The sequence below is a fragment of the Schistocerca piceifrons genome, chromosome 1 (genome assembly GCF_021461385.2).
Source record: "Schistocerca piceifrons isolate TAMUIC-IGC-003096 chromosome 1, iqSchPice1.1, whole genome shotgun sequence".
NCBI classification, from domain to species: Eukaryota; Metazoa; Arthropoda; class Insecta; order Orthoptera; family Acrididae; genus Schistocerca; species Schistocerca piceifrons.
The window spans coordinates 656,885,713-656,897,893 of NC_060138.1; the positions used below are offsets into that span (position 1 = coordinate 656,885,713).

Below are 12,181 nucleotides of genomic sequence, written 5' to 3' on the forward strand. Positions count from 1 at the left end.
TGTTGCTTTCGTAGGCAACCGTTATACAGTATATCTCGTTAAATTACGAGTTTTCTATTCACCGGAATTCCCGTTGTGTGTACAATGCGTATTGCTCTCTCTTCTGCCAGTCTTTTGTTCGCTATCCATTGTCTTGTGAAGGAATGAAATGTTAGAGCCCTGTATCGATTCATTATAGGTATTAAATGTGTGTAAACTTGGGAAGAAGAGTGCCATCCTGGTTGTTCTAACATTATATCGAGGTTTATAGACTATAATACTGAAGATGCCAATAAATGTTTACAAAAGCTTTTCCCTGTATTACAGTGTTCGCGTGGTTATTCTTTGATTGAGGACTACCTGCTTTTTTTACTTTCAGGATTAAAATTTTGTGCCATAGCAGTTAATGCTGCGGCGACACCGAGATACGAAGTCGGTGACGAGTTAAATCGTATTATTCGTAATAATAATTTCGGAATTTTATCTGCGCCAACGACTATCTGCATTGCACCATGCTTCACTATCTACCAGACACTCAAAGAGTAGTCCATTTAAATTAACGAATAAAGTAATATTGGTTAGCAAACATTTTTCCGTGAAGGTTTGATAGTCTTGTCTCGCAATGGAATAAATATATTAACAGTTATCGAGATTATTTTTCGAACAATTGCATTTTTCCCATCTGTCTCGTTTTCATCTGACTGCCTCGGTGTTTTATGGGATATTTTCGCGAAGGGACTTATCGACTTGTAGCACACCAGAGAATAGACTGTTCTCCATAAATGTACTGAGTACGCAATGTCAAACTACTTTCGTGACGGTATGTTTGCACGTAGAGTCGTCGTCGGTCCATCAACATACGTACCACCACGGTCAGACAGGTGGAGTGCCGCACTTAGGAATGATAGCGTTTCCTCACAGATAGTTTTGAGTGTTGAGTGATTCTTATTAAATTCGCAGGCTGTGACATGTTTTCCACGACCTCGATTCACGCGTGGCTTTAAGGGGAAATTGACGCAAGAATTTGGCAACAAGCTTATCGTCCTGCGATGAGTGTCAGATAACGGACGGAAGACAGGTACATATGGAGCAGCTGGCAGCGGCATGCTAACTGTACACACACTCACTCTCTCACTCGGTCGCTCAGTCAGAGAGGCAGAATGCTGTGCGGAATAGCGGTGATGGTGGCTGGTATGGCGGCAGCGGCCTGCGGCCACGGCATGCTGTGGGAGCCCCCCAACAGGGGGTCGCTCTGGAGGTTCGGCTACGAGACGCCCGTCAACTACGACGACAACGCGCAGTTCTGCGGCGGCTTCCAGGTCTGTTGTCGTGCTCTTCGGTCCGAACACTGGTTTGATACAGCACATTCGGTATTCTAATATCTGCAAGTCAAGCTTTGGTGCCCTCTTGCAGTGTTTATCCCCCACCGCCCACTTCTCACTCTTGCCAAATTGACGACGCATTGATATTTCACTGTTGTTATTGTGGTCTTCAATTCGAAGAGGGAGCCGGCCGCTGTGGCCGAGCGGTTCTAGGCGCTTCAGTCTGGAACCGCGCGACCGATACGGTCGTAGGTTCGAATCCTGCCTCGGGCATGGATGTGTGTGATGTCCTTAGTAGTACTAAGTTCTAGGGTACTGATGAGCACAAATGTTAAGTCCCATAGTGCTCAGAGCCATTTGAACCATTTTTCGAAGACGGATTTGATGCAGTACTTCATGCTGCTCTACCCTGTGCAAGTCCCTTCATCTTCGAATAACTGCTGCAACCTATATCCTTCTCAATCTGCTCACTATATTCCCCACACTTCCCTCCAGTATTAAATTGGTAATCCCTTGATTTCTAAGAATGTATCCTATCAACTGATTCCTTACTCCAGTCAGGTTGTGCGTAAAATTTCATTCCTGCCCAATTCTATTCAATACCTTCTCATTAGTTACATGATGTACCCATCTAATATTCAGCATTCTTCTGCAGCACCACATTTCAAATGCTTCTACACTACTGGCCATTAAAATTGCTACACCACGAAGATGACGTGCTACAGATGTGAAATTTAACAGACAGGAAGAAGATGCTGTGACATGCAAATGATTAGCTTTTCAGAGCACTCACACAAGGTTGTTGCCGGTGGCGACACCTACAACGTGCTGACATGAGGAAGGTTTCCAACCGATTTCTCATACACAAACAGCAGTTGACCGGCGTTGCCTGGTGAAACGTAGTTGTGATGCCTCGTCTAAGGAGGAGAAATGCGTACCATCACGTTTCCCACTTTGATTAAGGTCGGACTGTAGCCTATCGTGATTGCGGTTTATCGTATCGCGACATTGCTGCTCGCGTTGCTCGTGATCCAATGACTGTTAGCAGAATATGGAATCGGTGGGTTCAGGAGGGTAATACGGAACGCCGTGCTGGATCCCAACGGCCTCGTATCCCTAGCAGTCGAAATGACGGGCATCTTATTCGCATGGCTATAACGGATCGTGCAGCCACATCTCGATCCCTGTTCAACAGATGGGGACGTTTGCAAGATAACAACCATCTGCACGAACAGTTCGACGAAGTTTGCAGCAGCATGGACTATCAGCTCTGAGACCATGGCAGCGGTTACCCTTGACACTGCGTCACAGACAGGAGCGCCTGCATTGGTGTACTCGACGACGAACCTGGGTGCACGAATGGCAAAACGTCATTTTTTCAGATGAATCCAGGTTATGTGTATAGGATCATGATGGTCGCATCCGTGTTTGGCGACGTCGCGGTGAACACACATTGGAAGCGTGTATTCGTCATCGCCATACCGGCGTATCACCCGGCGTGATGGTATGGGATACCCTTGGTTACACGTCTCGGTCACCTCTTGTTCGCATTGACGGCACTTCGAACAGTGGACGTTACATTTCAGATGTGTTACGACCCGTGGCTGTACCCCTCATTCGATCCCTGCGAAACCCTACATTTCAGCAGAATAATGCACGACCGCATGTTGCAGGTCCTGTACGGGCCTTTCTCGATACAGAAAATATTCGACTGGTGCCCTGGCCAGCACATTCTCCAGATCTCTCGCCAACTGAAAACGTCTGGTCAATGGTGGCCGAGCAACTGGCTCGTCACAATACGCCAGTCACTACTCTTGATGAGCTGTGGTATCGTGTTGAAGCTGCATTGGCAGCTGTACCTGTACACGCCATCCAAGCTCTGTTTGACTCAATGCCCAGGCGTATCAAGGCCGTTATTACGGCCAGAGGTGGTTGTTCTAGGTACCGATTTCTCAGGATCCATGCACCCAAATTGCGTGAAAATGTAAACACATGTCAGTTGTAGTATAATATATTTGTCCAATGAATACCCGTTTATCATCTGCATTTCTTTTTGTTGTAGCAATTTTAATGGCCAGTAGTGTATTCTCTTGTTGTCTAAAACGTTTATTGTCCATTTTTCACTTCCATACATGGTTATACTTTATACAATCTCGTTTAGAAAAGAGTTCCTCACATTTAAATCTATGTTCGATCTTAAAAATTTCTCTTCTTCAGAAACGCTTTTCTTGCCATTGCCAGTCTACATTTTACACCCTCTCTACTTCGGTCGTCATGTTATTTTGCTGTCCAAATAATGACACTCATCTAACAGTTTAAGTGTCTCGTTTCCTAATCTAGTTCCCTCGGCATCACCCTCTCTACTTCTGTCATCATGTTATTTTGCTGCCCAAATAATGACACTCATCTAACAGCTTAAGTGTCTCGTTTCCTAATCTAGTTCCCTCGGCATCACTGATTTAATTCGACTACGTTCCATTCTTCTTGTTTTGCTTTTGTTGATGTTCATCTTATATCCTCCTTTCAAGGCACTATCCATTCCGTTCAACTGCTCTTCCAAGTCGTCTGCTGTCTCTGACAGAAACACAATGTCATCGGCAAATCTCAAAGTTTTTATTTCTTCTCCCTGGACTTTCATTCCTACTCCAAATTTTTCTTTGGTTTCCTTTACTGATTGCTCAGTGTATAGATTGAGTAACATCGGGGATAGGCTACAAGCCTGTCTCACTCCTCCTCAACTGTTATAACTGCCGTCTGGTTTCTGAACAAGTTATAAATAGCCTTTCTCTCTCTGATATCGGGAAGACCCTACAACCCTGTCTCACTACCTTCTCAACTATTGATTAACTTTCTTGTCCTTCGATTCTTATATTTATAACCGCAGTCTGGTTTCTCTACAAGTTGAGGGTAACCTTTCGCTGCCTATATTTTATCCCCGTTACCTTAAGAGTATCCCTAGCAGTCGAAATGACGGGCATCTTATTCGCATGGCTATAACGGATCGTGCAGCCACATCTCGATCCCTGTTCAACAGATGGGGACGTTTGCAAGATAACAACCATCTGCACGAACAGTTCGACGAAGTTTGCAGCAGCATGGACTATCAGCTCTGAGACCATGGCAGCGGTTACCCTTGACACTGCGTCACAGACAGGAGCGCCTGCATTGGTGTACTCGACGACGAACCTGGGTGCACGAATGGCAAAACGTCATTTTTTCAGATGAATCCAGGTTATGTGTATAGGATCATGATGGTCGCATCCGTGTTTGGCGACGTCGCGGTGAACACACATTGGAAGCGTGTATTCGTCATCGCCATACCGGCGTATCACCCGGCGTGATGGTATGGGATACCCTTGGTTACACGTCTCGGTCACCTCTTGTTCGCATTGACGGCACTTCGAACAGTGGACGTTACATTTCAGATGTGTTACGACCCGTGGCTGTACCCCTCATTCGATCCCTGCGAAACCCTACATTTCAGCAGAATAATGCACGACCGCATGTTGCAGGTCCTGTACGGGCCTTTCTCGATACAGAAAATATTCGACTGGTGCCCTGGCCAGCACATTCTCCAGATCTCTCACCAACTGAAAACGTCTGGTCAATGGTGGCCGAGCAACTGGCTCGTCACAATACGCCAGTCACTACTCTTGATGAGCTGTGGTATCGTGTTGAAGCTGCATTGGCAGCTGTACCTGTACACGCCATCCAAGCTCTGTTTGACTCAATGCCCAGGCGTATCAAGGCCGTTATTACGGCCAGAGGTGGTTGTTCTAGGTACCGATTTCTCAGGATCCATGCACCCAAATTGCGTGAAAATGTAAACACATGTCAGTTGTAGTATAATATATTTGTCCAATGAATACCCGTTTATCATCTGCATTTCTTTTTGTTGTAGCAATTTTAATGGCCAGTAGTGTATTCTCTTGTTGTCTAAAACGTTTATTGTCCATTTTTCACTTCCATACATGGTTATACTTTATACAATCTCGTTTAGAAAAGAGTTCCTCACATTTAAATCTATGTTCGATCTTAAAAATTTCTCTTCTTCAGAAACGCTTTTCTTGCCATTGCCAGTCTACATTTTACACCCTCTCTACTTCGGTCGTCATGTTATTTTGCTGTCCAAATAATGACACTCATCTAACAGTTTAAGTGTCTCGTTTCCTAATCTAGTTCCCTCGGCATCACCCTCTCTACTTCTGTCATCATGTTATTTTGCTGCCCAAATAATGACACTCATCTAACAGCTTAAGTGTCTCGTTTCCTAATCTAGTTCCCTCGGCATCACTGATTTAATTCGACTACGTTCCATTCTTCTTGTTTTGCTTTTGTTGATGTTCATCTTATATCCTCCTTTCAAGGCACTATCCATTCCGTTCAACTGCTCTTCCAAGTCGTCTGCTGTCTCTGACAGAAACACAATGTCATCGGCAAATCTCAAAGTTTTTATTTCTTCTCCCTGGACTTTCATTCCTACTCCAAATTTTTCTTTGGTTTCCTTTACTGATTGCTCAGTGTATAGATTGAGTAACATCGGGGATAGGCTACAAGCCTGTCTCACTCCTCCTCAACCGTTATAACTGCCGTCTGGTTTCTGAACAAGTTATAAATAGCCTTTCTCTCTCTGATATCGGGAAGACCCTACAACCCTGTCTCACTACCTTCTCAACTATTGATTAACTTTCTTGTCCTTCGATTCTTATATTTATAACCGCAGTCTGGTTTCTCTACAAGTTGAGGGTAACCTTTCGCTGCCTATATTTTATCCCCGTTACCTTAAGAGTTTTAAAGAGTTTATTCCAGTCAAGGTATGCGTCCGGAGTCACAAGGTAACCTCATGCAACTGTTGTGTGACGGGTTTCATTGTGGTGTTGGATAACGCCCGACTAGAGGACTGTTCCCGTATTTTCTTCTCTCTCTAGGAAAAAAAAACATTCACACTATTTCTCCATGGACTTTTCTTTAAGTGACTGACGCCATAATATCGTGTATAGTGAACTATTTTCATTTAGTTGAGAACGCGAACATGCTCCTCTTGAAAATCTTAGATCACATCTAATAGTTGTTTCTAAAAACTCTGTCTCGAATATGCTTTCGAAATATAATTATTTGTTACTGCGGGATATTTTAATTATGAACTCCACTGCAAGCTATCAACTTGTTATAACACCTACGAAATAATATATACAGTAAGCGAGAATCCCGTGTGAAATCATTTTTGAATTCTGGCATTTGCACCAGGTCGCGAATTTGTGTGTTGTCGAACGGCGTTGCGAGGGTTAAGCAGAACACCCACCTTCAACTACAGTCGAAAGTTTTTCATGCCTCCCTGCTGTGCAGTGAAGTGAGAATGCCGGAGTTTAACGTACCATCAAACGGTGAGGCCATAAGGGACGGAGCACAAACTCGGATTGGATGAATATCGATGATGAATTTGTTTAAGGTAACTTCCCGACATTCGCCTCAAATGATGCAGGTAGATGATTATGGAAAAACTAAATCAGGGTCGTTGGACGAGCACTCCCCAATACGAGTCCGGGTGTCAGCTTGGGCCTTAATTATTCGACGCCTGTTCGTAACTACAAAATATCTCGTTAAGTATTGGCTTGTTTTAATAAGGATTCTGAATATGGCGTTCCGAAGTGGCGCGTCTTTCGTTATGAAATAATGCGCTCTGAAAACTAAGCAGCATCTAAGAATGCCGTGTTATGTTGATGCGTTTAATGCAGACATCCGAGCTGTTCTTTGATGGTAATTAATTGACTAGAATGTCCTTGTGACACCGTGGTTTTCTCTCGCCACGTATAGCATCGAGGGACTAAGCCTCCTCCACGAGGATCGTTTCTCCCCTACATCCTCCTTTCCAGACAAATTGTCCTGTAGGCGTAACGTAATGGTGACTAGTGAATTCTGTTCATACGATATTATCCAGACACAAACTCTTGCAATGGAGTGTCTTATAGAGAACTAATATGTACATTTATGAAAAAGCCATTCCACTTTTCCGCAGCTCCATGCCTCCGCTATATACACTACGCAAGTCAGTACCTAGCATTTTTCAATACGATGTGATTTTGCTTATCTTTTGCTTCGAAGGTAGTGTCTTCTAGTATGTAAATGTAAATCTTACAGATGTCACACCTATCGGTGTTAAGGTCCAGAGTCAATTGTCCATTATCTATCATGGTTGTTTGGTCTGCGTCAGTATCTTAATATAGGCAGATTGTCATTACACCTAGGTTGTACTCAATATCGGCTGATAATATGAGGAGGCGCTAGTAAATGAGAAGAAATGTTTGTATGCCCCCAACTCTTCTTGTTAGACAGCCTACGAGACAGGCTTCGCCCAGCTTTAGGGCATGACATTTTAAAGTATTATTTCTTTACTGATTATTATGTACACAACACATTTTGCAGACAGCATCCGTATATTCTACTGTATGTACCTGCAAAAATTAAATCATTGCACAAAACATAGTTAAAAATAAATGTAAATTTGTGACTAGGGCCTCCCGCCTGGTAGCCCGTTCGCCGGGAGCAAGTCTTTCGATTTGACGCCATTTCGGCGAGTTGCGTGTCGATGGGGATGAAATGATGACAATTAGGACAACTAAACATAGTTCAACAAATATGACGACATAAACATTGAGATGGGTGAAAAACTTGCTTTCTTTAAAACGATGCGCAAAATCACACACACGATATTCATCTGTTGGTTGGTAACACCAGGTGTTACTGGGTCATTACTGTTCGGCATCGTTGATCTGCGGGAATGGCATCATAATCTGATACACAGTAAGCGCATTTATGGTGAAATATGCTTGTGGGACCTTAGTGTTAGACGTTATTAGTGTCTTTCCGTGGTAAGCATTTTTCAAAGAAACCTTCGTCCTTTCTTTTGGTTAACGTCCTACAATGGCGAAATTGCTGGTGTGAAGATTCCTGTTATGCACGTGTTTTAGAACACTATAAATACGTGAACCACTGCAGTAGAATTAAAATGGAACGTCAGCACTCACTCAGCTGTCGAGCAACAGCATACGGGTAGAGCAGGGCTCTCATATTACACCAGCTGGTCTGATAAAATTCTACATTTATGGATAACTTGCCAGATCCCTGAGATGCATTAAATCGTTGCTGATCAAGGAACTGATAAGCATAATGTCACTGCAATTATCGGATCATTTTGATGCACGGTATCTGGCTATACAATGCACTATCACTTTTTGAGCTGATTGCAGTCAAAGACGTAGTATCGTATCAGACCATTCATACAAGATGTTGTTGTTCGTATGACCTTGCAACGCTGCGAAGTCGAGGAACTATTGAACAACGGCTATATTATTCTGTCATTCACTGCCCTAACATACGATAATGAGATCATCGTGCCACAGCTGCCGTATCTGACTTCATATGCTGGCAAATTTTCATGTTTTGAAATACTATAATCGACGTCCAGGAAAATCTGTATGTGAAACTACACTGATTCATTTTAACGGCGCAGAACAGAGTATTTGGTGGACATGAAGACTTCATGCTTGTTACTTTGATACCTGGTACGTTCTATGCTTCGTCCATGGCTTATTCCGTTCTAGGAACAAAACAATATCCGAAATTCATATTTTCTTTGTTGAAACTTTGTAAATGCCAATTTAAATAATTACAAACTGACAGAAACGGGGCGATACATAGAGAACAGAAAAAAGGCTGGTAGCGTTTTTCTTTCACTGTATACTGACAATAACTAATACCATAGTTGGAAAGCCTGAAGCACTTAGATTCAGATTTATTCCAAAAAAGAATTACCTTTCCAAGGAGACGTAGATCCGTTGTCCAGTAAAGAAAGCCTACAGTATATCTCTCCTGATTTGGAGCGAAACAAAAGAACTTTTAAGAGAAAGGTGTTAGTCAAGGTGACACTAAGTCTTCCATAGATTAACGGGCTGTTAGTATTTTAGAGGCAAATGAAATAGCAACCAGCTGTAAACAATATCAGCTCATATCTCGATCTGCATGACGTGCTTGGAATTTAGCTGCACATCGACAGCAGAATGTCAAGCGGAAGTTCTTTTTGTCATACTCTTCATAAAATTTTGTGAATGTGTTAGCAACTATCTCCCTAGGCCACATCCCCCTGGAATCTTGCATAAATACATTTTCTATACAGTATGCCTGTTTATAGAGAACTTATCTGCCAAACACACTGTGCAAAAGTAAGTGTAACTATTTGCAGTGACCCATTTATATTTCACATAATCAAGCCGTTTGATGGTATGAGAGCATGAACTGATAGTATACTTACTGGAAGAAGAGCATTTTTAGAGTTTTGCTTTAGCTTCTCTTTGTGTTCATGTTACTTTCATTCTTTCAGTAAGGGCCCTTTTCCTGTCATCTGACCAAGCTATTAGGATATTTTGGGATTTACCTCGAAGTCCAACTATCCAGTCGTGAATTTACTGCTCAAACATACTTTCGTCTGGTATATCAAGTTCTGTTATTAATGATTCTTTCAGGTCTGGGTGCAGACTGTCAAATATATTTAGCAGATACACAACGTCTTGTTTATCTCCATAATAATAAATATGAAATAGTTCACAAGTGCGTGCATGGAATTTCGGGTTCTGTAATTTACGAAAAGTATTTGATTCAGCACCATTGACAGCTAGATCTAAAAATTTAGAAGCTAGGAGACCTAAACAACGTGAAAGGAAAGTTCTTCAGACGTATGGAGGTGACACTGTTTCTGCGACCCTGGAGCAACACCGCTGTTTAGACGTCCACGGGTACTGGAAAACGGATCTGTGTTGTACATTCCACTTGGCTATGCAGCGCTGTGTGGCTGCGTGGTTTGAGGCGCCATGTCACGAATTGCGCGGCCGCTCCCGCCGGAAGTTCGAGGCCTCGCTCGGGCATGGGTGTGTGTGTTGTTCTTAGCATAAGGTAGTTCAAGTTAGTTTAAGTAGTGTGTAAGTCTAGGGACCGATGATCTCAGCAGTTAGATCCGTTAGGAATTCATATACGTTTGAATATTTTGAACTTGACTATAGGGGTGAGGAGAGTAACCTTTTGTTATATGTCGTAAAGCGAGCAGTACGCAACTGGCTAGACGATGCATCTGAACAAGGCTCGACAGTCATCCATATTTCATGACTGTGGACAAAAAACAAAAAAGCACCCTTAGTGAATGCGTATGGAACAGAATTATCACTTAAATTTAATCATTTGTAAATGCAATCACAGACGTTCATTAGCTCTAAGAATCGATCTAATGACAAATTGCTTGCAATAATTTCAGTAGGACATACCCATGAAAGAAGCTGTTCCCGGAACATGTAAAGCTAATTTGACTGGGAGGCCATTAGAATGCCAGAGGTGTATTGCGCAATCGAAATTCTAGAAGAAAGAAGGCCCTGAATACGTCAAATGGTATTATTAAGTTTAAGGTTTAGTTTTCAGAAACGATACTAAGTGGATTTTGAAAGGAGAAAATGAACTGTTTCCGTTGTGAAGCAAATTCTTAGAGATAGAATATACTCTGCGATTATGTTGCATCATGTTCATCTTCATATTTCTTCAATACTATACGTTTCGACCCCTCTGCTGGGATCTTCGCCATTAGTCTCCTTGTATCCCCTGTTGTCTGAACACTGTTGCTCATCTTTGGCAGGATATGTTGCGACGTACGACTCATGTAAAATTTTCGTCAGTCATTTGCTGTTTCTCCTGATGAGACTGTAGAGCCATGGACAGATAGCGTTATGAGATAATTTTCACTGATGACAGTTTTTCTCAGGTAATCACTGGCTCAATTTCGAGATTAACTTAACAAACAACAGGTATGATTTGTCGTTGCTGGCTGATAAAAAATCAGAGTAATGCTATTTCTTAGAAGAGCTCATGTTGCTAATAATCGGCCGTGAGGCAGTCGGGTAGATTTCGGACTACTACATTGAAATCAACTGCCGGAGAGGCCACTGTACGATTTACAACAAGGGCTATGGTCATTTACGTTGACTTTCATTTAGCTATTCTGGCAGAACATTTAACATAAATAGCCTCAAATATTCCGCTACTCTCAGAATATTCGAATTAATCCACGTGTGTGTTTCATTCAGGCCGGAACTCATTAGCTGTGGGAGAAGGACAAACAGAAATGTGTACTATTGGAGCTACTGACATGCTGTGGATGCCTATATCCCCCTGCGCTCCCTCTGCCCCCTCCTCCTGTCACCCCTTCCAGATACGCTCTGTTCACGGTATCCGTCGTCAGTCCTTCCCAAAACTAGGACGCAGTTGATGAGCTTCTTCATGACACACTCCTTGGCTCCATGTTGTCGGATCTTACAAGATTAACCCCCTTACTGGACTCTTTTTATACACTGTACCACTTTTACTGCCTGATAATCTGCCTGTACACGGTTACTGCACCGACTAACTTCCTTTACAGAGTTTTAACCTCATTCAGAGATGCACTTATCTCTGCCACTCACGTGAGGTGATGTAACAGAGAAAGTGTGGATTCGCATTACGTTCTGTTGAAATGGGACACAGATGAGCGCGTCTGGTTAGCGGCTATGAACTTCGTGCTTTCATTCAGCGAAGATTATCACGGTTCAGGGAACCTGTCCAATCTGCCTTGCAGCGTTTTGTTCCACTCGTCTGAGCTGCGCATATAGTATATCTTGTACGTAATACTGGTAATCAGCGAAACAGTAATAAAATAAATATCCATTGTCTGTGGTGAATAACTCACTTAAAAAGTCCGAGTACTCTGTTGTCGATAACGGAAGAAACGGATTATTCTGATGCTGCCACCCTGATCACCTTCTCACTCGAGTTACTGTTGTTGATGTAATCACGCCTGAAGATTTTTT

General features: G+C 42.8%; 1 protein-coding gene across 1 annotated transcript in view; it reads left to right on the forward strand.

The window, feature by feature from the left end:
- Positions 1-1,160: 1,160 nt before the first annotated feature.
- Positions 1,161-12,181, forward strand: part of LOC124763784 — a 33,586-nt gene continuing 22,565 nt past the window's right edge. The window contains exon 1 of the mRNA XM_047249129.1: positions 1,161-1,298. Coding sequence (XP_047105085.1) covers positions 1,161-1,298 — 138 coding nt within the window. The remainder of the gene's footprint in view (positions 1,299-12,181) is intronic.